General features: G+C 41.4%; 1 protein-coding gene across 1 annotated transcript; it reads right to left on the reverse strand.

Annotated features, from left to right (window-relative positions):
- On the reverse strand, positions 1-24,714 carry TSEN2 (tRNA splicing endonuclease subunit 2). Its single transcript, XM_029575294.1, has 12 exons — positions 24,533-24,714; positions 19,008-19,250; positions 17,172-17,253; positions 16,786-16,822; positions 13,594-14,113; positions 12,412-12,489; positions 9,358-9,408; positions 8,386-8,524; positions 6,901-6,937; positions 6,266-6,377; positions 4,142-4,231; positions 1-153 (listed from the first exon to the last, which is right to left on the reverse strand). Exons 2-12 carry the CDS (start codon positions 19,194-19,196, stop codon positions 94-96), a joined length of 1,395 nt encoding a protein of 464 aa, XP_029431154.1. The 5' UTR covers positions 19,197-19,250; positions 24,533-24,714; the 3' UTR covers positions 1-93.
- Between the last annotated feature and the right edge of the window lie 30 nt (positions 24,715-24,744).

Here is a 24,744-nt window from a genome sequence, read left to right on the forward strand (position 1 = left end):
TGAAAGGTTCACACTGCCTTTTATTTTTCAGCATCATGACAATATAGAGATTGCTGCAACCCTTTCAGAACCGTGCGTGACCGGGCCCTTTGGTTAAAGGTCTTCCTGCTCACTGCGCTCCCGAGAAGAGACCCAGCGACTTACAATTAATTCCTGAAACACAAAACTGCATTAAATATATTTGATCTTACTCAATATACATGAAATCACACAGATATAGGAATCTCTCCTTCCCTTCCACAAGCACACTTTAATGAGGTCCATATTCGCCAGATAAATTTTAGCAGTATATTTAATAGTGCAGCCTCACTACTGAATATAGCCGGCTAACTTTAGCAGTATATTTAATAGTGCGGCCTCACTACTGAATATAGCCGGCTAACTTTAGCAGTATATTTAATAGTGCGGCCTCACTACTGAATATAGCCGGCTAACTTTAGCAGTATATTTAATAGTGCAGCCTCACTACTGAATTATAGCCGGCTGACTTTAGCAGTATATTTAATAGTGCAGCCTCACTACTGAATATAGCCGGCTGACTTTAGCAGTATATTTAATAGTGCAGCCTCACTACTGAATATAGCCGGCTAACTTTAGCAGTATATTTAATAGTGCAGCCTCACTACTGAACATAGCCAGCTGACTTTAGCAGTATATTTAATAGTGCAGCCTCACTACTGAACATAGCCAGCTGACTTTAGCAGTATATTTAATAGTGCAGCTTCACTACTGAACATAGCCGGCTGACTTTAGCAGTATATTTAATAGTGCAGCCTCACTACTGAATATAGCCGGCTAACTTTAGCAGTATATTTAATAGTGCAGCCTCACTACTGAACATAGCCAGCTGACTTTAGCAGTATATTTAATAGTGCAGCCTCACTACTGAACATAGCCAGCTGACTTTAGCAGTATATTTAATAGTGCAGCCTCACTACTGAATATAGCCGGCTAACTTTAGCAGTATATTTAATAGTGCAGCCTCACTACTGAATATAGCCAGCTGACTTTAGCAGTATATTTAATAGTGCAGCCTCACTACTGAATTATAGCCGGCTAACTTTAGCAGTATATTTAATAGTGCAGCCTCACTACTGAATATAGCCGGCTAACTTTAGCAGTATATTTAATAGTGCAGCCTCACTACTGAATATAGCCGGCTAACTTTAGCAGTATATTTAATAGTGCAGCCTCACTACTGAATTATAGCCGGCTAACTTTAGCAGTATATTTAATAGTGCAGCCTCACTACTGAATATAGCCGGCTGACTTTAGCAGTATATTTAATAGTGCAGCCTCACTACTGAATTATAGCCGGCTGACTTTAGCAGTATATTTAATAGTGCAGCCTCACTACTGAATATAGCCGGCTGACTTTAGCAGTATATTTAATAGTGCAGCCTCACTACTGAACATAGCCGGCTGACTTTAGCAGTATATTTAATAGTGCAGCCTCACTACTGAATTATAGCCGGCTGACTTTAGCAGTATATTTAATAGTGCAGCCTCACTACTGAATTATAGCCGGCTGACTTTAGCAGTATATTTAATAGTGCAGCCTCACTACTGAATTATAGCCGGCTGACTTTAGCAGTATATTTAATAGTGCAGCCTCACTACTGAACATAGCCGGCTGACTTTAGCAGTATATTTAATAGTGCAGCCTCACTACTGAATTATAGCCGGCTGACTTTAGCAGTATATTTAATAGTGCAGCCTCACTACTGAATTATAGCCGGCTGACTTTAGCAGTATATTTAATAGTGCAGCCTCACTACTGAATATAGCCGGCTGACTTTAGCAGTATATTTAATAGTGCAGCCTCACTACTGAACATAGCCGGCTGACTTTAGCAGTATATTTAATAGTGCAGCCTCACTACTGAATATAGCCGGCTAACTTTAGCAGTATATTTAATAGTGCAGCCTCACTACTGAATTATAGCCGGCTGACTTTAGCAGTATATTTAATAGTGCAGCCTCACTACTGAATTATAGCCGGCTGACTTTAGCAGTATATTTAATAGTGCAGCCTCACTACTGAATATAGCCGGCTGACTTTAGCAGTATATTTAATAGTGCAGCCTCACTACTGAACATAGCCAGCTGACTTTAGCAGTATATTTAATAGTGCAGCCTCACTACTGAATTATAGCCGGCTGACTTTAGCAGTATATTTAATAGTGCAGCCTCACTACTGAATATAGCCGGCTGACTTTAGCAGTATATTTAATAGTGCAGCCTCACTACTGAACATAGCCAGCTGACTTTAGCAGTATATTTAATAGTGCAGCCTCACTACTGAATATAGCCGGCTGACTTTAGCAGTATATTTAATAGTGCAGCCTCACTACTGAATTATAGCCGGCTGACTTTAGCAGTATATTTAATAGTGCAGCCTCACTACTGAATTATAGCCGGCTGACTTTAGCAGTATATTTAATAGTGCAGCCTCACTACTGAATTATAGCCGGCTGACTTTAGCAGTATATTTAATAGTGCAGCCTCACTACTGAACATAGCCGGCTGACTTTAGCAGTATATTTAATAGTGCAGCCTCACTACTGAATATAGCCGGCTAACTTTAGCAGTATATTTAATAGTGCAGCCTCACTACTGAATTATAGCCGGCTGACTTTAGCAGTATATTTAATAGTGCAGCCTCACTACTGAATTATAGCCGGCTGACTTTAGCAGTATATTTAATAGTGCAGCCTCACTACTGAATATAGCCGGCTGACTTTAGCAGTATATTTAATAGTGCAGCCTCACTACTGAATTATAGCCGGCTGACTTTAGCAGTATATTTAATAGTGCAGCCTCACTACTGAATTATAGCCGGCTGACTTTAGCAGTATATTTAATAGTGCAGCCTCACTACTGAATATAGCCGGCTAACTTTAGGATAGGACCATGGGCTAACCAGACTTAGTTGGTTAAGTTATTCAGCTAATTCTGAATATCTCATTTAGCCAGATAACTTAGCTGGCTGACTCAGCCAGTAACACCCCAAGAATGCCCCTAACTTAGTCAGCTAAGTGCCCAAATCTTCATTTGGCTGGCTAAATACTTTTGAATATGAGCATCAATGAAATTACAGCTAAAAGCTTATGCACTTATTATTGCACCTGGCACATCACACTTTCAACTCTCCACTGAAAGCCTGGCTCAATTTAAAACATGTGAGTCACTGATCATGCTAGAAGTGAGTTCCTCCATCAGAGACTTCACTGCAACGAGATTCTAATGTACACAGAATTAAAGTTCTTATCCGAGAAAATTCTGCAGCCCCCAATATCTGTAATCAAAGAGTCCTAGTACCAGTGAACTATCTGGCTGCACAGGGCAACTTTCACAGCTGAAATCCCTGAATCAGGCAGTCTGACTGTATGATTCAGGACTTGAATGGATTCAGTGACACAACTGAAGTAAGGGAGCCTTGCCCCAAGCAACCCCCACATACAAATACTTGGAAAAGCCTCTGCAGTATCTTCGGAGCTTGCAAATCATCACTCGATTCTAACAGTTGTAAAACACTTAGAAAACACGCGAGCTCCGAAATGTTTCTATCACAGCAGGCTGGGGACGAGGCTGCAAACCCATCAGCTGCCGACACCGCTGCCATCTTTCATCACACTTTACTAGCAGTCCCTGAAAGGGCCAGAAATGTCGGTGCACGCCGCAGAACGTGCCAGAGACCATGCACTGTGCTAAAAGTGCACCTGTAACAATGGCATTTAAGTATCGTCATCCCTGCAGCACTGGAGGAAGAACAGGAAGCCGATAAGCAACTCTGTGACCGACAGCTAGGAAGGCTCAGTGGAGCACATACTCGCCTGTTGTTACCTTCTATCTGCTTCTTTTTTGCTGATATTTTAAACCCAATACTTTTTTAAAGCTACAATCAAACGTAAGGTCTGAGTCATGAGCTGAGAATGATCCCTTCCTGGCCTTCTGACCGTATCACATGGGGATGGAGCCAGCCATAATCAACCCCACTGGGGACATACATTTGTCTGGACAGTGGCCAAACCGGGAGGCTTAATCCTCCACTAAAATATAAAAAACTGACAAACCAGAGGGTTTTTCCAAAAGGGGATGTGCCATTTGGTAAGATAAGGCAAAAATCAAAATTTACTTGCCTGAACTTTAATTCTTTTTATACATTCTGGCGATGACATCTCTTGCTCACTCATGTCCGATGGTTTAATCAAATAACAAAACAGAAGCTCCTGTTAGCAAACAGTAAAAGATTATTTCCTGCCAGAGGAACCAGAGTGTTTAACATCCATGCTCACCTGAACTAAAAATGTCTAAAAGAAAATAACTGTTAGTGAGATGCTGCTTTTTTATTTTTACCCAGCAATCTCTTTTGGCTTCTAGCTCACTCGGAAGCAGGACTGGGAAGTTGGCGCCATGAGTCTTCATTTGTAACTACCTGGGTTTTTTTTATCTCTACTTTATATCATCCCCTCCCAACTTACTTAGTCCAATCACTGCCGCAGCAGCAGGTCCTGAGCTGGAGTCCATGCTCCTTTGGATCTCTGCAGTTATGGGCTCCAATCTGACCACCAGGCACTGCTGTTGCACTAACGTCCCACTATGACTAGCGCTGTTACAGCTATCAGGACTCTTTCCCCTCCAGGGGCTGTGACTATGCAGCATTGCCAGCCCTGGCTAATCTGGGGAGCAGAAGAACTGGACTGGAAATCAAACTTAAGTCTCTCTGCATGGCAGTGTACAGCATTGCCATCGAGCTTGCCTCAAACATTCTTCAATCAACACTAATTGCTTATTGGAAATCTGCTATCCTAAAGACAACACTGTACCTTAATCTCACCTTATCAGCTTTGTTTGTAAACTTACCTTTTGTTGGTTAATTTCCTTTCCTTTATTCCTGTCAGACCAGTCCAGATATTATTAAAAATATTTATGTTTCCCCTATAACAATTACAAAATGTAGCATAAAGCAGTAATTTACATATATAAAATGAACAATTAACACAAAACAGAAAATAAAACTATAACAAAATAGACAAATAAATTAAAATATACCATGTCAACCTGACAAAATATACAAAAAAACCCATTTTAAGACCTGCCATTAGATGTTTATGAAACTTTATAATATCCTCTGTTGCCCGCAAAGGTACGAGCAGGGCATTCCACAGTGTTGGACTAAACAATAAAGACCCGCCACCTGCTTTCTATTAGCTGGGACGATTTTCGCCGAAGGAAGTGCAAAAGGGTGTATGTAGTACTGCAATAACGGCAAAAGATAAGTAGGACCATCAGCTTTCAAAACTTTAAAGGCAAAAACTAAGATTTTAAATTTCACTCACTGGGAAACAGGTAACCAATACTATTCCTGCAGTAGAGGCGTCACATTTCCCACAAGTAGGTTAACCTCCTGCTGCCAGCAGATGGAGACAGAGAAAACAGCTCCAAACCAACTTCACTTCCCCTATAAAGGTCAGGTACTGCTTTCCGCTCTTCAGTATCCGATGTCAAGGCTTACATAACCAAAGGCAATTATTTATTTTGGTTTCTAAATTATAACCAAAACCTGATACAGCTAAAAAAAAAACTGCACTCCATGGTTATTAACCCAGGAATAAGAATCCTTACACCAAGCTTACAATGAAGCCCACTACCTTCAGCTTGGGCAGCAATGTACTCGCTGTTATATTTATGACATTATTATATTAGAAGTCCTTCCTTCCATGGCTGCCTTGAGTAGGTTTTGTATATGTTTGTATATATACACCGAGTCCATCTGCTTACCTGGAGCTGGTTCATAGTGTTCACTGGCTGTTTGCGGAGACAGCAAACTGAGCAGGCCCTGTTTCTTGTGCACCACAGCATTGCCTTCCCTTGTCGGGTCCAAGGTTTGGAACTGGGGAACCCACCCAGCTTTGCTTGCAGTTAGGATGCAGATTCTTATTCCAGCAGGGAACTCAATCCAAAGACTGTTCCCCTAGGAGCCTGCTCTACCAGGGAAATCAGCCTGAAGACCATGTTGGGCCTATTGCAAGCTGCACCATCTGCTGGAGATGGAGAAATGCTGAACACTACATCTTCAGAAGGGAGGTGAAGTCAGCTTCACGCTTTTTTTTCTGTGTCTCCTTGTGCTGGCAGGAGGTGATAAACCACTTATCTGGACTGGTCTGGCACGGATGATAAAGGAGCACTTTGGTACCTTACTTGTAATTAGGTTAAGCTCAGCCTCTCAAACAATCCCGATTGAATAACTCCTACAGCCTTACCTTAGAAACATTGACAGTTGTTCTGTTCAACCCAGCTAACAACCTCCAGTTGAATGGCCTGCGTGGCGTTCCCTGGAAATGGTCATCAACCAATTCCACAATTACAGAGTAACTGAAACACAGAAGGCAAAGCTTTTATACAAGAATAAAAGCAAACTTATCTGTAAAAGTGTAAGAGTGGGGCACCTAAGTTTGGCTGAAAATAAGTGCCTAACTTAGATGCCTAAATTTAGAATTCAGCTTTTTTTTTTTTTTTTTAATATTGGCTCCATAGTTACTTTAACATAGTTACTTTTTAGAACTGTTTCCTAGATATTCTAAGTAAAAGACCGTGGGAAAATGTTTACAATGAAAGTTTCTAAATTTAAATATTAGAACTATAAATCTGATTCACTAAGCTTTTTCCCCACAGACACAGAATGGGAAAAAAATGCCTTAGTAAATTGGGTTCTATGTTCTTTCACCTTCTTAGAAACATTTTTTCTTCCTGCATATGACAAAATGTTATTTTTCCATCAGGTGGGCAGTGCACTTGCTGCTTTATTGAACAAATCCAATATACACTCTTGCTTTCTTAAAAAAAAAAGTCACGTTCTGAATGCCATAGGTACTGAATAAAAATATAAACTACAAACCTGGCATGGTAGAAAGGTGGGCCTTTCCGATACAACACTGAAAAATGAAAAATAAATCCGATTTTAAAATTTCTCATTTGACACTCACGACAGATATAATTTAATCTCTCTTGGCGACTGATTTACTAAAGTGGGGTAAGCAAGACACTACACATTAGGTAATGAATCCGTCTCACTGGGAATAGTGGGGTCCACAGCAATTAATGCAGGCAATATCAAAGGGGCACTTTGATTCGGGGTGAGTTTTCGGGAGGTGGGTTGGGGTTAGGGGAGTGTTGTTACAGACATATTCAAAAGGTATCCATTGTAAAATTGACCTCATTAAAGGTCAACTATACACACAAAACGGCACATTCTCCTGGCTTTTGGCAGAGCTCACTGACCTGCTGAAGGTAATGTAATACGAGATGGCTAGGGGAGCTGAATCAGGGAGCACATTCTATTTTGGCAAAAGCCAAAATTATTTCTTGTGCCCTGAATCCTTGACCTTATGGATACAGGTCCGGTACTCGTAAGCCTCCATTGGCTGCCAATTTTTTGATTAATTCAATTTAAAACTATGGTGTTTTAAGGCACTTACATAATCAAGGCCCAGTTACCCAGATATAAACCTACCCGAGCCTTAAGATCTTCACACAGTGTCCTTTTCTGCCATCCCTCACATAAGGGGGAAGTATTAGCTTCAGCACTGCTGTGAGAGTATATTCATGTTATACACCACTTCCGTGGGATGCTCTGCCTACAGAGGCCCATCTGAGTCAGGATCTGGCTGCATTCAAATGTAGTAAAAAGCTCACTTGTTGGATGAATCACGGTCATCTTGTTTTAATATGTCCATACTTTTTATCATATTATATTATCAGTGTTCTATTTTATTATTCTGATAGATTCTGGCGCGTATTGATGGTACTGCTGATAAATGTATTCTTTGGTTTTTAAATTCTTTGGTGATTTTTCATGATTTTGTGTTACGTACTGTTTTACTGATTTTTAAATGTATATTCTTTCATCATATCTGTAGTTCTGTACTTTTATTGTTTGCTGTCCACGCTTTGAGCATTTTTTTAGATGCATGTAATACATATACTGGTAAATTGGAATATTTAAAGGCTATTTTGGACTTAAAGAATCATTAACAAGTTACAATACCACTTTCTGTCCAAATTACGCCTGCACACCAAGTGTTACCATGTCTGTAAAGAGCAATTTGGTAAACTTAAACAGGAAAATACATGCAAACGTACTGGAAACAGACATACAAAATTAGGACAAGTCTCTTGGAGAACTAGCACCAGTCATCAAGACGTCAACAAAAAAATTGTTACACAATTTGCTATACTGGCAAAAAAAAGTAAATGGTTATGTTATCCACTGCAAAGTCAGTGAGTGACTTCAAATCCCAACTCTAATCAACTGAATTTCAAACATGAACCCAGACGGGTCTCAGTAAGCGGAAACGAGCGGAAGCAGACTGGCTTTACTCACAGAGATCTGCTGCGTATTTCAGTGCTACTTTTGGCACCCAGCCCTTGCTTCGGAAGTAGTGATACGCCATGTAAGTGGTTTGGAAACTGGGCTGCACAGTACTGAAAAGTTCCCAGAGATTCAAAATCGTTAAAGGCTCCTAAAACCACAACAGATAAAAAAAAAAAAGTCACCGTATTTACAGACCAGACTGACACTCAGATAATCTTGCTAAGAACTAAAAGCTGGTCAATTTAAAAAACAGCACAGCATCATCGGTGCCACCACAGTACAGATTCTGCCACGCCTGCCATTCGGACATTAAAAGTTTACATAACCATCCTTCTCCCCTTTCCAGATGCAACTCAAGATTATAATTCTTTATTTTGACAATGCACAATTCCAATGGAAGGAAAGGGTTAATTAATTGCTCTCTGCCTTGAATCAAATGAAGTCTAAAGTATACAAAGGTTTTAAATTAGCAAAACCAATTGGACTGAGCTGCCAGCCCTAACCATACACAATAAAACTGGTCACATCTTGGCAAGCAATTGTAAGCGAGGTTGATGAGCGTTTATTTACCAAGCCACAAGCAGCAGGCTTGTTTGCATATCAGAAAAACCACCTCAAATCTCGCCTTCAGAATGAAAACTCCCAAGGTTCTCAATTTATAGAGGAGCCTCACCAGGGCAGCTTTGGGTCTACATTCACTTTTGGTATTTCCTTTTATAGATACGCAGTCATTTAACTTCTGTTATCCAGGAACAATAAACCCACAGTCAAGGAAAACTTTTGGTAAATATTTTTTGGCAAATCAAAAAAAAAAGGCTCCCATGTGCCATGCTCATTTCTTGATGCTTTGGCCAAAAATAACCCACGGATGGCACAATTTCTGCTGCCACCCTCCTCTCAAATCAAGGCGGAGAATAAACCCAGTGACACAGAGCACTTCAGATCTCTTTCCTCTCTCTACACGACAAAACGCTTGCTTACCTCATTGTAACAAACCGTTAAACATCCTAACGCATAGACCAAGAAAAAAGCCTGCAACAGTAAACAGAAAAAGAAAGCAGGTTACAATACTGTGCACGACTGCTAAAAGGTATTCCACAAAAGGAAGTTATCCAGGGAAAGAGTTACGCTGGCACCGGGCAAAACGGGAGACGCTATTCTGAAAAACAAACTAATGGGGCAGAGCCAACATGGATTTAGGAAACGGAAGTCTTGTTTTACAAACCTGTCAGATTTTCTTGAAGGGGTTAACAAATATGGACAAGGATGAGTCGGCTGATATAGCGCGCCTGGAATTTCAGAAGATGTCTGACAAAATCCCTCATAACAGACTAATCGGGGACTGAAAAACTCATGGAACAGGAGGCAATGTCCCTCTATAGACTGGGAACTGGCTAAAGGATAGGTCTGAATGATCATTTCTCTCAGTGGAGAAAAGTTAATAGTGGGGTGCCCCAGGGATCTGTACTAGGATTGGTGCTTTTTAATATATTTAAAAATGATCTGGGAAGGGGAATAATGAGCGAGGTAATCAAATTCGCAGATGACATGGCTGTCAAATCATGAGCAGATTGTGAAGATTTGAAAAAAGGACCTTGCAATGCTGGGTGACTGGGTGTCTAAATGGCAGATGAAATTTAACGAGGACTCGTGCAAAGTGCTGTATATGGAGAAATTAGTTCTTACCTGATAATTTGCTTTCCTTAAGTCCAGTCAGATTAGTCCAGATGAATAGGTTATGCCCATCGACCAACGGTTAAGAGACAGAGATGGTAATGTAATATTTATTTTGCTAAACTGGTTTTCAATAAATTTCAAAAGTTTACAATAAAACTGAACAATAAATTTACAGCATAATAAAATGACAATAAAACAAATAAAACAAAATGACTTAACAAAACATAAAACAATAATAAAACCATTGACCAGTCAATAAATGAAGAAAAAACAACAGTCTTTTCATCATCATAGTTCTGCAAGAACATCCAGGCCTTTAATAAGTTCCTGAATTTCAAATAGTTATTCCCTGTATACAGATCCATGGGTAGAGAATTCCAAATTAAGGGTGCTTGGAATTGAAACGTTTGCTCTCTGGTCTCCTCAAACCTAATTTCTCGAGGTGAAGGGATCTCAAAACTCTTCTAGGCCGATAAGGAAGCAAGAGATTAACCAGATAATCAGGCTTGCCTCTACATAAAGGGAAGATATATGATCATATTTGTATGCACCAGATATAATTCTACCTGCTGTATTCTCAAGCTAAAGGAGGTTTGGATCCTAAAGAGAAAACATTAAGAAGCCCACAGGTAAAATGAGTAGATTTAATATTAGTAGCTATTCTACAATGATAATAGGGAGGATTAGATAGAAAAGAGGGGCCTAAGCTTTCTATTCAACCTGTAATATCGAAAATCTAGTCTATAATGGTGAAAGGTTCGCTGATGTCACACCATATATGCATCTGTGCTGACCTCAGCCTGCCAGTATTATCTGTAACAAGCTGTGGACAACTTTAATGCAAACCGATTAACAACATCCATTTCTTTTTTTATTTTTAAACAGAACCTTGTAACTCGTTCTGTGTAAAGCTTGTTGCTATGTTCAGTTATCTGGGAACCGGGATGATGTTCCCAACGTATCCCGGTATATAAAAACAATTAAATAAATAAATAAACAAACAAACAAACTACCAGTGGACATCCAAAGAAACAGGGAAGGAGTCTATAGAAAATGTTTGAAACACATTTGAACTCATTTACCTGCTTAGACCCATAGTCCATTCTTCACCATTAACTGAGATTATGACTGTAGAAAAAAAATGTGTGTGGCAGCTTAAGGAGGGTCCTGGACTGGTCTGACAGGACTCAATGAAAGGAAATTATCAGCTAGGAATTAAATTTCACCTTCTTCTTCATCCAGTCCGGCCAGTCCAGAAGAATGGGATGTACCCAACCTATTCCTGTTCAACCCCACTCTTAGCACTTCAGACACGAAGGAGGTCTCACCTCTACCAACCTATAACACAAAGGTGGGCAACCTTTTTGAAGCACTGTGCCAAGATTTAAATGGAGGGTAGGTAACTGATTCTTGAGTGTCACAAGCCAGTCAGCACCCTGATCCACATGCAATCACACACATGCTGTCTCTTCTACATGCAATCTCACACAACAAATGCTCTCTCTCTTCCACATGCACACACAGGCCCTCTCTCTCTCTCTTCCACATGCACACACAGGCCCTCTCTCTCTCCTTCACATGCACATACACACACTGTGTCTCCCACATGCAATCACACACACATGTTCCCTCTCACCCCAAAATGCAATCACACACACAAAAACATGCTCTCTCTCTCATATGCAATTTCACAAAGATATATTCCTTGGATAGAGTATATGAGACCTATGTTAATGCTTAGGGTTCCTATGAAATAAATGTGAAACAGCTTTCAAGAATAAGAGAGTGCTTCTGCCCCAATAAATCGGGTGGTCTAAAAGTGCCTCTAGCCTCTGTGTCTTTTTTTGGCTGGTACAGACAAACACGGCAATTATTAAACACGAGGGAAACATCTTAATTTTGTGTTAACATTTGTTCTGTGTTTAAAATGGTTTACGGTTTCATTTTAGTTATTACTTGACGTGAAGTGGTTGAAGCTACTAACTATTGCTATTCTATGTAAACTTGAAAAATTATTATTCTTTGGGTCATGAAGAATAAGTGTTTTTCTCTGACAGGGTCCTGAGAAAAAAAACATTTGAAAACCAATGTTTTAGAGAAATGTTCCAGATGTGGTTATACAAGTTAGTGTAACTGGAATTTAAAAAGGTTTGGATAAGTTCCTAGAGGATAAAATCCATAAACTGCTATGACGGTAATTAATAAGCAATGGTAGCTTGAGATTTATGTAATGTTTGGGTACTTGCCAGGTTCTTATGGCCTGGATTGGCCTCTGTTGGAAACAGGATGCTGGGCTTGATGGACCCTTGCTCTGACCCAGTATGGCAGGTTCTTATGTTCTTATGTTCTTATGCTTACCTCTTCCAGACTAAGTTGCAAATATTCAAAAATTCTAAATGGATTTCTTCGACATAATAATTTTTCTGTTTTCACCAACTGAGGAAAAAAAAAATCCAAAACATGTACATAGATGAAACTGGAAACTGATTTGTGTACAAATGGCGCACATGTTTTATCAGAATATCTTCATTACATTGAGCAGGGCCTGTCCCTTATGCATTTCTGTACGGTGCTGTGCAGGCCAAGAAGCACGACAGAACCAACAGTACATACAGAGGGCAATCCCGAAAGGCATTCTGTGAGAGATCTGGGGAAGAGGCCCCTTCAAAATGAATTCCCCTCCCCCCAGACGCAGGGGAAAGGGGCAGTAGTGGGAATTTCTTATCTCACGTACTTTCTACCTGCAAAGCACGCAGGGTAAGGAATTTCCCTTTCAAACTCGGCTTGCAGGCCCATGGGTACAGATCTGACAATCGGGTTCTTAATAGACAACAAAACACCTTGCAAGTAACTGGCTGACTCCTGAGAAAACTACAACTGTGGAAATGGAAACGTTTCAAACAAATTTAATCAGTTTTGATCCAATAAAGCCTTTTCAACTGTTTCATGGTTTCACTAGTTATTTGCAATAAAGTAAGCAAAGGTGACTGCCCACACCACGAAGTAATAAAAAATAGGAAAATAGGGCAGAGAGAATCTCAAGTGCCCTTCAATTTTAGATCCAAAGGAGATTTTCTTTATAATATTCTAGACGTATCAACAGAGAGTCCAAATTCATAAAGGGTTACACAGTCCTCCGACATGGACCTTGTTTCGTACAATAAACTGCGTCAGGAAGGACCCAAAATCACAATCTTGTAAGTACATAAAATGTAGAACAACAAACTGCCAGGACAATCTATGCAAACTGGATGCGATGAACGAAGCTTTAAGGCATCCAATCAAACATTTGGGCTGTTTCAAAGACATTGTCCTGGGAGTTTGTCTGTTGTTCAAATTTACAAACTGACAAGATTGTGATTTCGGGTCCCTCCCGACGCCCTTTACTGTATGAAACACGGTCCACGTAACCCTTTATGAATTTGGAATATTATAAATAAAATCTCCTTTGAATCTAAAGCTGAAGGACGTTTGGGATTCTCCTTTTTTCACACGGGTCACCAAAGGGAAAGAATGCAGCGCTGCTTCTCAGAAACTCACTTCTCTTCTTTCAGTGTCTTCCTCCTCATTAGGCCGCTGGGTGGCTTCTTCCCGCACTAACACATACTCAGGACCATATTCCTTTATGCTGGAAGACTTCTGACGTGCTCGTGAAATATCCTCCTGTGCTTTGCAGCCACAGAGCACAGTAAAGTCGTCCTGTCGGTCACAATGTACTTTAGCTAAAGCTTCGTTGTCCACAGACTCTAACACGTGCGAGTCGTACTTGGCTAATGGGTCGTGAGTGCGATGCCCTCCTAAGCACAGTTTCTTGCAGTCTGCACCTTGATTTTGGGCTTCACTATTAGAGGCTGTTGAGTCTCTACGGGAGGTCACTGCATCTTCTTTTCCTGCGTCTGCCTGACTCTGGAGTTTAGTTTTCAGCTCAGCCACCTCCTTCTCTTTTGTAAATGGTACATCAAGTGGCTTGGTGTAATTTTCCAGAATATTGTTAACCGCCCAATCGTTCAGTCCTTGTCCTTTTATTAGGCTTTTTGCCCACTCTACATGATGCTGATATCTAAAACAAAATAAATAAAGTGAGATTAAAATGATCTAGAAAGGTAAAAAACTGCAAAACATTCTACCAAACACAAGGCATGTGACAGGCAGAGGGAAATCCGGGCTCTGAGGACGAGGTTCCAGCCAGTCATCTCCTACTCCTCTCACTCTGGAATTATCCACAAGGGAAAGCAGAGTTGCTTACCTGTAACAGGTGTTCTCTGAGGACAAGCAGGATGTCAGTCCTCACACACGGGTGACATCGTGCGATGGAGCCCGCCCCGGAACTGTGATCTCAAGGGTTCTAGAGCCTTCAGCATGCCGTACTGAGCATGTGCAGCTGCCCCCCAGGCAGAGATCCCCAGTTCATGATATAGCTCATACACACGGAGAAACCACATCCCAGGGGAGGTGGGAATCCTGAGAAACGACATCCTGCTGTCCTCAGAGAACAACTGGTACAGGTAAGCAACTCTGCTTTCTCTGAGGACAAGCAGGATGTCAGTCCTCACACACGGGTGACATCGTGCGATGGAGCCCGCCCCGGAACTGTGATCTCAAGGGTTCTAGAGCCTTCAGCATGCCGTACTGAGCATGTGCAGCTGCCCCCCAGGCAGAGATCCCCAGTTCATGATATAGCTCATACACACGGAGAAACCAAATCCCAGGGGAGGTGGGAATCCTGAGAAATGACATCCTGCTGTCTTCAGAGAACAACTGGTACAGGTAAGCAACTCTGCTTTCTCTGAGGACAAGCAGGATGGCAGTCCTCACACATGGGTGATTCCCAAGCTACAGCCTGCCTGAAACAGAGCGAAGCAGGGAAACGCCACATTGTTGGAGGCACCATCTTTTTCACTTTTGCTTGTGAAGCAGCCGGGTTGGGTTCTCCACCTCAAAGAGATTCATAGGACAGACAGACAGACAAAACCCCGAAGCACAGCAGAGGCACCTAATGCAGGGGTGGAAAGTGAATTTGGGACAATAAACTCACGTCATCTCACAAAACATAATGCAGTCAGAATTTCTGGCAGCTAATCCTGATAGGCACCAATAGGCCTCGATCCTCCTGGATACCATAAAGGGCATAAATTACCAACTAAGAGAAAGAGCTCTTGAACAAACACCGTACAGTTTCCCTTCGGTGTTACAAGACAACCAAAAACCAATTGTGGTATAGAGAGTCCTCCAGAAAGAAAACTGCAGTTCACTAGAACCCGAAAAGGAAGAACTCAATGGAGCCCAGGGCGCCATGTATCACGTATCTCATGTATCACGAGATCAGCACAGAGAAAGTGCTGCCTCACAAGCTTTTAATACTGCGAGGCCTGCAGAAACAACAGACAGGCTCAGCTCACCTGGTGCTGCAGATGTGCGGCTTCTGCACTGCTGGGCAAATGTATTTATTTATTTAAAAGTGTTTGTATACCGTCTTTACAAACAGTGTTTAATCAAAACGGTTTACATAACTAAATAAAAAACAAATGTAAATAAAGATTTAAATTTAAAAGAACATAAAGATTATCAAATTATAAAAGCTCAAAATTACAAAAATATACAATAAAAATAAAAATCTAAAACAATGAATAGTTTACATAAAAAATAAATCAATATGTAATAATGTTGTGCCCCGTGTGATGGAGAAGTAGTTATGTTATTTAGTGTGTGATATATGGAAAGCAGATTGAAATAAATGTGTTTTTAGGGATTTTTTGAAGTGTTTGGAGTTGGATATGGATCTTAAAGAGCCTGGTAATGCGTTCCATAAGATTGGTCCAATGACAGAGAATGATCTTTTTCTGGTGATGTCAAGACGGGCCTGTCGTGGTGATGGGATGTCTAAGAGGTTTTTGTCCAGTGAAGAGACAGGCCGCCGCTCCTGGGATGAGGTCCACCAGCGACCTCTTCTCTTTGCCACCAGTGGGATGGGGTCCACAGCAGCCTCTCGGGCCTCTTCTCTTTGCCACCGGTGGGATGGGGTCCACAGCAGCCTCTCGGGCCTCTTCTCTTTGCCACCGGTGGGATGGAGTGGGGGTCCACCGGAGACTGCAGGGACTCTCCATTTTAGCTATCAGCACACAGCTGGTCCCAGCTGGGTGATGCTCTTCCTCTTCCTGCCCCGCTGCTTCTCTTTTAATCAGTAGAGGCTGGGGCTGCGCTGATTTTCCTACGCTGCCGTCATCTCCAGCCGCCGACATCCAGATCGAAGTCATCAATAAAGGTTTGCAATGTCTGGCCACGTTGATGACATCGTTGCAAGGAGACGATGGGCCGGAAATAATGGAGAAAACTGTAAAGGAGGAGGGATCTGGAAAAAAAAAAAATCTATGGGATCTACCCATCCCTAATTTAGGGGGCAGGGAGATGACTAGAGCTGCACATGCTCAGTAGAGCTTGCTGAAAGCCCTAGAAGCTTTGAGATCATTCCGTGGCGGGCGTCATCGGATGATGCCACCCTTGTGCGAGGACCGACATCCTAACTTGTCCTCAGAGAAAAAAAAAAAAAGGACATGAATACGCTGCAAATTGCTTTGGGCTATTATTTGGTAAGGAGGTATATAAATGTGACAGAGAAATAAATACTGAGCCCGATGTGTTTAGCCCAGTTGATTTATTAGAATGCAGACTTAAGTTAATATAGACATAGACATACTCTCCTGAAAAGCAGGCCTGACCAGCAGGTACACTTACTTGCGTGATGTGATTACAGGCATATTCAAATTAGTATCTAGAACAAAACAGAATACACTAGACTGTAATTTTTCCAAAGGTTTTCAGAATATGACACGTAATTTTCTGTGGAAGGGTCTGCGGCAACTTTGTTTCTAAAAACTGTGAAACAGTCCTTATCTTAAAAAAAATAATAATTTTCTATTTAGGGATCCACAATTCCAGGGACACAGCAAATTCTGTACCAGATTGTTAACAAACTTTTGTATTTGCTATAGGAAGGGAATTCTCAAGTAAAAGCTGCAATACTGGGCTGAAAACCATACGGTTTATGCTTTAAGGAGAACAAATGTTACCTGGATCTTGCTCATCCCTCGAACACCCATGAATAAAAAATATGGGTTTACCTTTCAATCGAGCAGCCAACTCAGGGTCTGAAATACTGTACTCTGGTCTGCTTCTGGACAGAATACCTTTTCCAAAATAACCCTTAAAAATAAAATTCAAAAATCAGTCAGTGCACACCAATATCATGCTCCCCTGTGACTGCACAGCATTAATAGCACAGAGACAAACATTGCTTTTAAAATTAAAGCACTTTTCCTTAAACTTTCCTCAAACCTGTCAGATTCTATTACAGGCTCAGCAGGGAAAGCAGAGTTGCTTACCTGTAGCAGGTGTTCTCCTAGGCAGGATGGTAGTCCTCACAGATGGGCGAATACCAAGCTACAGGCTGCTCCTGGCAACAACCATGACCAACAGGCACCGAACCGAGTGCCAACGGGTACAAAAATAACTGCCTGGCTGTTGGTAAGATAGGGAGGCAGCCTGAACCCGATCAATGGGCCCTAGGTAGGGAGAGTTGGGTTTAAGCCTGGAAGAGGTTGCGCGGACAGATTGGCCGAAGCTACTGTCATGTCGACCATCCTTGTCCAACAGTAGTGGGCAGTGACCGTGTGTAGGGAAAGCTGATTGGCTGGCGTCAATTTTGATTGACTGTGTACCCACAGACTACAGTTGGCCACTGTTGAACACAGGATGCTGGGCTTGATGGACCTTTGGTCTGACCCAGTATGGCATGTTCTTATGTTCTTTCTGTGCCTTTTTTTTTTTTTTTTTTTTTTTTTGAAGAGAGCTTTATTTTAGAGAGATCTCAAGACCCCAAAGAAACAAATCCTTTTTTTTTTTTTTTTTTAAATAGGGCCTCTACTCCCTTAGGGGATATCGTTCCTAGGGAATAGAGATACACACCTAGGCACCTACCACCAGCATCCCCCCTCCCCTTCTCCTCTCCCTTCCCCCAGGGGTCAGCTGCACTGGGGAAAGCAACCGTGAAAAGTTGTTTTTTGCCCCAGGAGCTTGAAAAACTCTACCAGTCCAGGGCGACCCTCTGGCTCTGGGATGATCTGAAGAGTCCATCTATACTTGTCTGCAGCTGCTGCAGTCAGAGACTACTAGCAAGGGTCTATGACCATTCCCTTCTTAAGGGAAAGAATGAAGTCATGAAGGGTTGGGTTGTCTGTCTCCAGAAGCTGAGGAGCAGGGAAAGGTCCCATTACAGTAAATGTGATATATTTATATCTATTTAAAAATCTTTTCTATACCGTTGTTTGGTCATGCACCATCACAACGGTTTACAGAGAGGCACATATATTTAACGTTCAGCTTGGGTCAGACTATCTTACAAAGTGCCAATATAGTTTCGGTTACATGTTTCAATAATACAATTTATTTTATTTATTTAACACTTTTCTATACCGACCTTCATGGTTAAAAGACCATATCAAATCGGTTTACATTGAATTGGGGGACTGAACCAAAGACAATAGTTAAAACAGGAAAAACAAAGTTACATTCAACAGGGATGTTGAATGTAACTTTGTTGAAACAAAGTTACATTCAACAATCTATATGAAAGGTGACATGGGTCTTGTCGATTAATAGGGTAACCATATAAGTATAGTACTTTATACTGTCCCTATTTAGCTTTAAAAGTAAAGTATATAATAAGGATCACTACTTCATTGGCATTGCTACATCTTGCATCTACATACTGTAAAACTTGATCGGCATTACTAGCCCTAGGGCTCTGTTCACTGGTGGTTTCCTAAAGTCTGAAGATTTTGTGATTCCATTCACAAGTATGCATTTCAGGGCGCTCACTAACATTGTCATGGAACACAGAAAGTCGCAAGTATAAATTGAGGATAATCAGTATGTTAGAGAAAAAAAAAGAAGCACACCTTTCCATACAGGTGTCCGATATCTTCTGGGTTCCTCACAATGACATTGTTGTTGTGAATTTCAGCGCAGCAGATCCGGAAGTCGGTCACATTCAGATCTCCCTGCGATGTCAGGACAGGGAATGCAGCCTCATAAGATTCAAAGACCTTTTTCTTTCGTCTTGGGGCATGAAAAATTGCCTCTGCCATTGTTTAGATAGCAACCCGTACAAATAAAGATCAGAAAGAGCTGCTTCTTTGTAACTGGAAAAAAAAAAAAACAACTATTGATAGAATTAAGCAAGGCTGTACCTGGTGTGGGACTATATTTACTGAGTGCTTTCTTTTTTTTTTTCCAAACTCTAAACATTTTCATTCAAAATGCATTATCCAAACAGAAAAAAAGACAGAGCATGTACAGACAAGAGGAAGTACAAAGACAAAGCAAAAAAACAAATTTATAAGCAGCTTTGTTTCCCCCGAGCCTGCATATCCCTCCCCCGCTGTTCACTTACTCCAGATTCCCGAGCCTGCATATCCCTCCCCCGCTGTTCACATACTCCAGATTCCCGAGCCTGCATATCCCTCCCCGCTGTTCACCTACTCCAGATTCCCGAGCCTGCATATCCCTCCCCCGCTGTTCACCTACTCCAGATTCCCGAGCCTGCATATCCCTCCCCCGCTGTTCACCTACTCCAGATTCCCGAGCCTGCATATCCCTCCCCCGCTGTTCACTTACTCCAGATTCCCGAGCCTGCATATCCCTCCCCCGCTGTTCACTTACTCCAGATTCCCGAGCCTGCATATCCCTCCCCCGCTGTTCACCTACTCCAGATTCCAGAACTTAGCACATTTTGTTGGATTTCCAACTTTGAATTGTCAAGGTGTCTTTCACCCGAGCCACATCCTAACCCGCTTCACACTACGGTATGTGGCTTTGGGCCAGGTGTATGGAGGGGCCTTGGGAAGTAGGATCCTGGAGTTGCTGAGTGGCCAGCATTCAGCCAGCCTGGCCAGGCTGACTCCTGGCACGTTTCAAATCAGCAGCATAAAAGCTGCTCACTGCCAAGTTTGTGCAATTTAAACCGGGCACTTATTGCTCTGCCTTATATATAATCAGTCATTTTTACAGTCTCTATTGTCTAAATTTATGAACTGCAAAAATACATTTTTTTGTATATTTTTTTCTTGCAAATAAAATACAAACTCTGTTACTAAACCGTCTCTTTCATTTTGTTATGCAAAGACTTATCTTAAATCGTGTATAACTGTTGATTCATTACGCATCACACCGTAGGATATATAATCAGATGCCCGATATTGGTAAATCATCAAGCCCGATGTTCCAAATCATGATCTTCCAGCCCAACTCACTGGATCCGTCACCACAGTTTTCTCCCAACAACTGAAGAGGCCCACTCCCCAGGCTGCTCAACAACACTGGTCCAAAAGAGGTCATCTGAGAATTATGCTCATTTAGGCAGCTCGGGAGAAGGTGACAGTGTCCAGTGTGTTGTGTAAGATTGCACAAGAAAGTGTCTGGCACTGTGCAGAAAAAGCCTGCTTTACAAAGGAATTCTTTCTACTGGAATTTAAATACAGAAAGTCTCACACAGGAAATCAGACCAAAAAAAAACAAACCAAGACACAAAAGTGGATAAAGTGATGTGCCACATCCCATTGCTTTAACAGCCTTCTCAAACTTACTTTCACTGGTTTCACAAGGGTCACTTAGGAACACTTCTTAGTGCAGCGTGCCAACATACTTTGAGCAAAATATTTCTTTACAGAAAGGGCAGCGGTTGTACATAAGACCTCACAGTGGAAATGATGTACACAAAACCCATAATGGATCACGTAGCTCATGTGTATAAGGGGGGAGTAAGGATCTTCTACTCCAACCCATTTCTACTTATGCAGTGGCCTGCCTTTCCAGTCCAGTAAAGCAGCTTACAGTCAGTCAGGGACTGCAGCACCCAAACCAGAGCAGATAGATAGGTCCTAAAGCTATTCAATGATTTAATGTGCTGTTTGACGGATCTGCAAGCTTTCAAAACATGCGCTACGATCACGTGGTCATGGAGAATATACCTCAGTGCCCCAGATGTAAAAGATATATGCAACAGGGATGCTAAACTACAGCCCCTCGCTCCTCGCCAATTAAAGGCAGGACTGGGGAGGATCAGTCCCTATCCAAGCACAAAGACTCAGCAATTGACAAGCCCAGTACTGAAAACTGGGGAGCCCCATCCCCCGCATCGTTAAGCTTTATCAGGGCAGCAGCCTTCAGCCTGGTCTTCCACCAAAAACCCGACACAGAACCTCTGAGAGTCTGAAAAGCAGATGTAGATTTGTATTTCTAACGTATTAAAATATTCAGAGTTACACCGGTCGACCGGCTGAATCTGCATAGGCACCTGAATATACATGCAAATTTTCATAATGCATTCAAAAGGAAGCGTTTGCAAGCTATGCAGCTTTATTTAAGTTAAAAAATGAATGAATGTAACACCACTAATGTGTGTACTTTATGGCATCAATTAATACTGCAAATACATATACATATACATTTATCTGCGTAACAGCCGATAATCAAGCCCACTGTGCATGGGTAGCTTGTGTTTGAAACTCAGCTGGGTTTGTGTAGGCTCCAAAGTCTGTGCCCTATGGTAAAAGTGCTCTTACCTGAGAATATTCTTTCCGTGAGTCCTGCTAGACCAGACCACTCCTCAGTTCTTGGAGACGGAGGGCCCTTCACCCTTTTCATCTTCGCCGCGAACGGAGCGCATCCTGCGGCACACGGGGGCCTTCCCTTTTCGCCGCGAACGGCATGCCGGGCCTTCATCTTAGCCGCGAACGGAGCGTGTACCGCGGGACGCACTCCGTTCGCGGCATGCCGAGGTCTCCTCTGCTATTTTCTGCGCAGAATTTGGCAGTTCTGCGCAGGGGGGAATTCTGCGCAAATTCTGCGTTCCGCAGTAGCGCAGAATTCCCCCAGGAGTAAATCTATGTAAACCATTGTGATGGTTCCTCCAAATGACAGTATATAAAATCAATCAATAAATAAATAAATACAATAAATTGTATTGCAATTTCTATAATAATGTTTTTGTAGGCAAATAAGACTTAATTGATAAACATATTCCACTGATCTACAATTCTCAGCAGATCACATAGTACATACATAATAGGAGGCACCAGAATGACAAAAGAGCATAAACATAAACACAAGGGAATCATCAGCATAGCATATAATTGCAAAAAAAAAAAATCAGCATTAAAGATGGAGATAAAAATTCAAGGGATCAGCAGAAACTGGAAGGAAGAACCTATTTAAAAGCATTAGAAAACAAGTGGGTTTTCAGCAGCTTCCTAAAATGAATCTCCTCAGGCAAGTTATTCCTCAGACTAGGGGCAGCTACATTGAACATTCCTTTCCAGAACACAGAAAGTTTAACTACCTTATGAGAAGGTGTTTCTTGGAGATTCTGGGAAGCAGGCTATAATGCCTACCCAGGGCGATACTTCTGAATAGCAGCCACCAAGCACCGCGGAGCAAGTTTATAAAGGGATTTAAAAAACAGGCACAATACTTTAAACTGGCCACAGGTAGCCAGTTCAAGATGGCCAAGATTGGGGAAATGTGATCACAGATGGGAGTCACCAGCCATGTAACCGAATTTTGCATTGATTTGAGTGATGATGATGATGATAAACCCAAGTATGGAGAATTACAGTAGCCTAAAGGTTAAAGAATTAAAGTCTGAGTGTTAGTGTGAAAATCAGTAAGACAGAGGAAAGCTTCACACACTGCAATATATGCAACTTGAAAAAGGAAATTTTGATTATAGAGTTAATATGTTCCCAGAATGTAACAGCATAGTTATCCCTAAATTCCAAGCATGCAAGGAAATAGGGATAATCTGACCCTCAAAACTGAAAGATGATGGTAAGTCTGTTATTTCCATTCTAGCCATCAACAGAATTTCTGTTTTCTTAATGTTCAGGGCTAATTTATTTATTTATTTATTTTTAGATTTTTATATACCGGTGTTCCTATATGAAATAAAGATCACATCGGTTTACATTGAAACAGAACATGAAAATTGCCAAAAGGCATTACATAGAACAAGGTTATGAAACTTGGAACAGTGTAATCTGTTCAAAGAAAGGCAATCATTTATCATGAGAGGTCTAGAACGGGTAGATGTGAATCGGTTATTTACTCTTTCGGATAGTAGACAGACTAGGGGGCACTCCATGAAGTTAGCATGGGGCACATTTAAAACTAATCGGAGAAAGTTCTTTTTTACTCAACGCACAATTAAACTCTGGAATTTGTTGCCAGAGGATGTGGTTAGTGCAGTTAGTATAGCTGGGTTTAAAAAAGGATTGGATAAGTTCTTGGAGGCGAAGTCCATTACCTGCTATTAAGTTCACTTAGAGAATAGCCACTCCATTAGCAATGGTTACATGGAATAGACTTAGTTTTTGGGTACTTGCCAGGTTCTTGTGGCCTGGTTTGGCCACTGTTGGAAACAGGATGCTGGGCTTGATGGACCCTTGGTCTGACCCACTATGGCATATTCTTATGTTCTTATGACATGCAGCCAGAAAGCTTAGCAAAGGCTGTAGCAGGTGTAGACATAATAGGGAAGAAAAATTTTATGTCATCAGCATACATAGATTGTGAACTTGAGAGAAATCCCTCATACCCTCTTTACCAGGGGATGCTTATCCAGTCACAGAGCTCCTATTCAAGCAACTTTGTTGGGGGGGGGGGGGGGCAGTGGAGAGAATGAGGACTTAAAAAAAATAACAATTCCTAAATCCTAATAGTTAATGCTCAATTTTTTTAAACCCAAATTTTTGGGAAAAATAAGAGCAGAAATTAGACTGTTCAGCTTGGAGAAGAGAAGGCTGAGGGAGGATATGATAAGAGGTCTATAAAATCATGAGGACCAGAATGGTAAAATGTTATTTACTTGTTCAGATAATACAAGGACTAAATGCACTCCATGAAGTTAGCAAGTAGCACATTTAAAACAAACTGAAGAAAATTATTTTTCATGCATCGCATAATTAAGCTCTGGAATTCATTGCCAGAGGATGCAGTTAAGGCAGCTAGTGTAACTGGATTTAAAAAAGTTCCTGGAGGAGAAGTCCATAAACTGCTATTAATCAAGCTGACTTAGGGAATAGCCACTGCTATTACTGGCATCAGTGGCATGGGATTTACTTAGTTTTTGGGAACTTGCCAGTTACTTGTAGCCTGGATTGGCCACTGTCGAAACAGGATGCTGGGCTTCATGGACCCTCAGTTTGACCCAGTAAGGAAATTTCTTATTTTCTTATATTCAAATGACTGTATTTAAGGTGGGGAGGATTCTGCTATTCAGCCTTAAGTCTTCACATAGCATTCATTTCCAGCATGTATTGCCTGTATAGATCCTCCTGCCTGGAATTAATTACATTTAGTGCAGCTGCTTGCTAAAAATTGACAAAGTGATACCAGAAAATGAATAAGCTGTAAAGAAACAACTTACCTTCCAAGTCTAAGTTTTATTTAAATCTGTTATTTCCTGTTAAGAAAATTGTTTTATAAACAGGATGCAAGTAAAAAAAACAAACAAACAAACCAATAACACACGGTGTGGTCCGAAAACTGGTTTTGTGTAGCTGCCTGCTAATAAAGTTCTCTGAATCTGAATCTGGTCGTCGCGCGGCAGCTTCCGCCACCGCTCATTGGCTGCCGCCG

Source organism: Rhinatrema bivittatum, chromosome 13 (assembly GCF_901001135.1).
Source record: "Rhinatrema bivittatum chromosome 13, aRhiBiv1.1, whole genome shotgun sequence".
Classification (NCBI taxonomy): domain Eukaryota; kingdom Metazoa; phylum Chordata; class Amphibia; order Gymnophiona; family Rhinatrematidae; genus Rhinatrema; species Rhinatrema bivittatum.

Excerpts from the sequence above, each read along its gene's own strand:
- TSEN2 (XM_029575294.1), bottom strand. The coding sequence starts at position 19,196 with ATGGCAGAGGCAATTTTTCATGCCCCAAGACGAAAGAAAAAGGTCTTT. Across the intron at positions 16,823-17,171 it reads GTTGGCTGCTCGATTGAAAG|ATACTAATTTGAATATGCCT; the intron begins GTAAACCCATAT and ends GTTTTGTTCTAG. Across the intron at positions 12,490-13,593 it reads AAGACACTGAAAGAAGAGAA|TTGGTGAAAACAGAAAAATT; the intron begins GTGAGTTTCTGA and ends TTTTTTCCTCAG.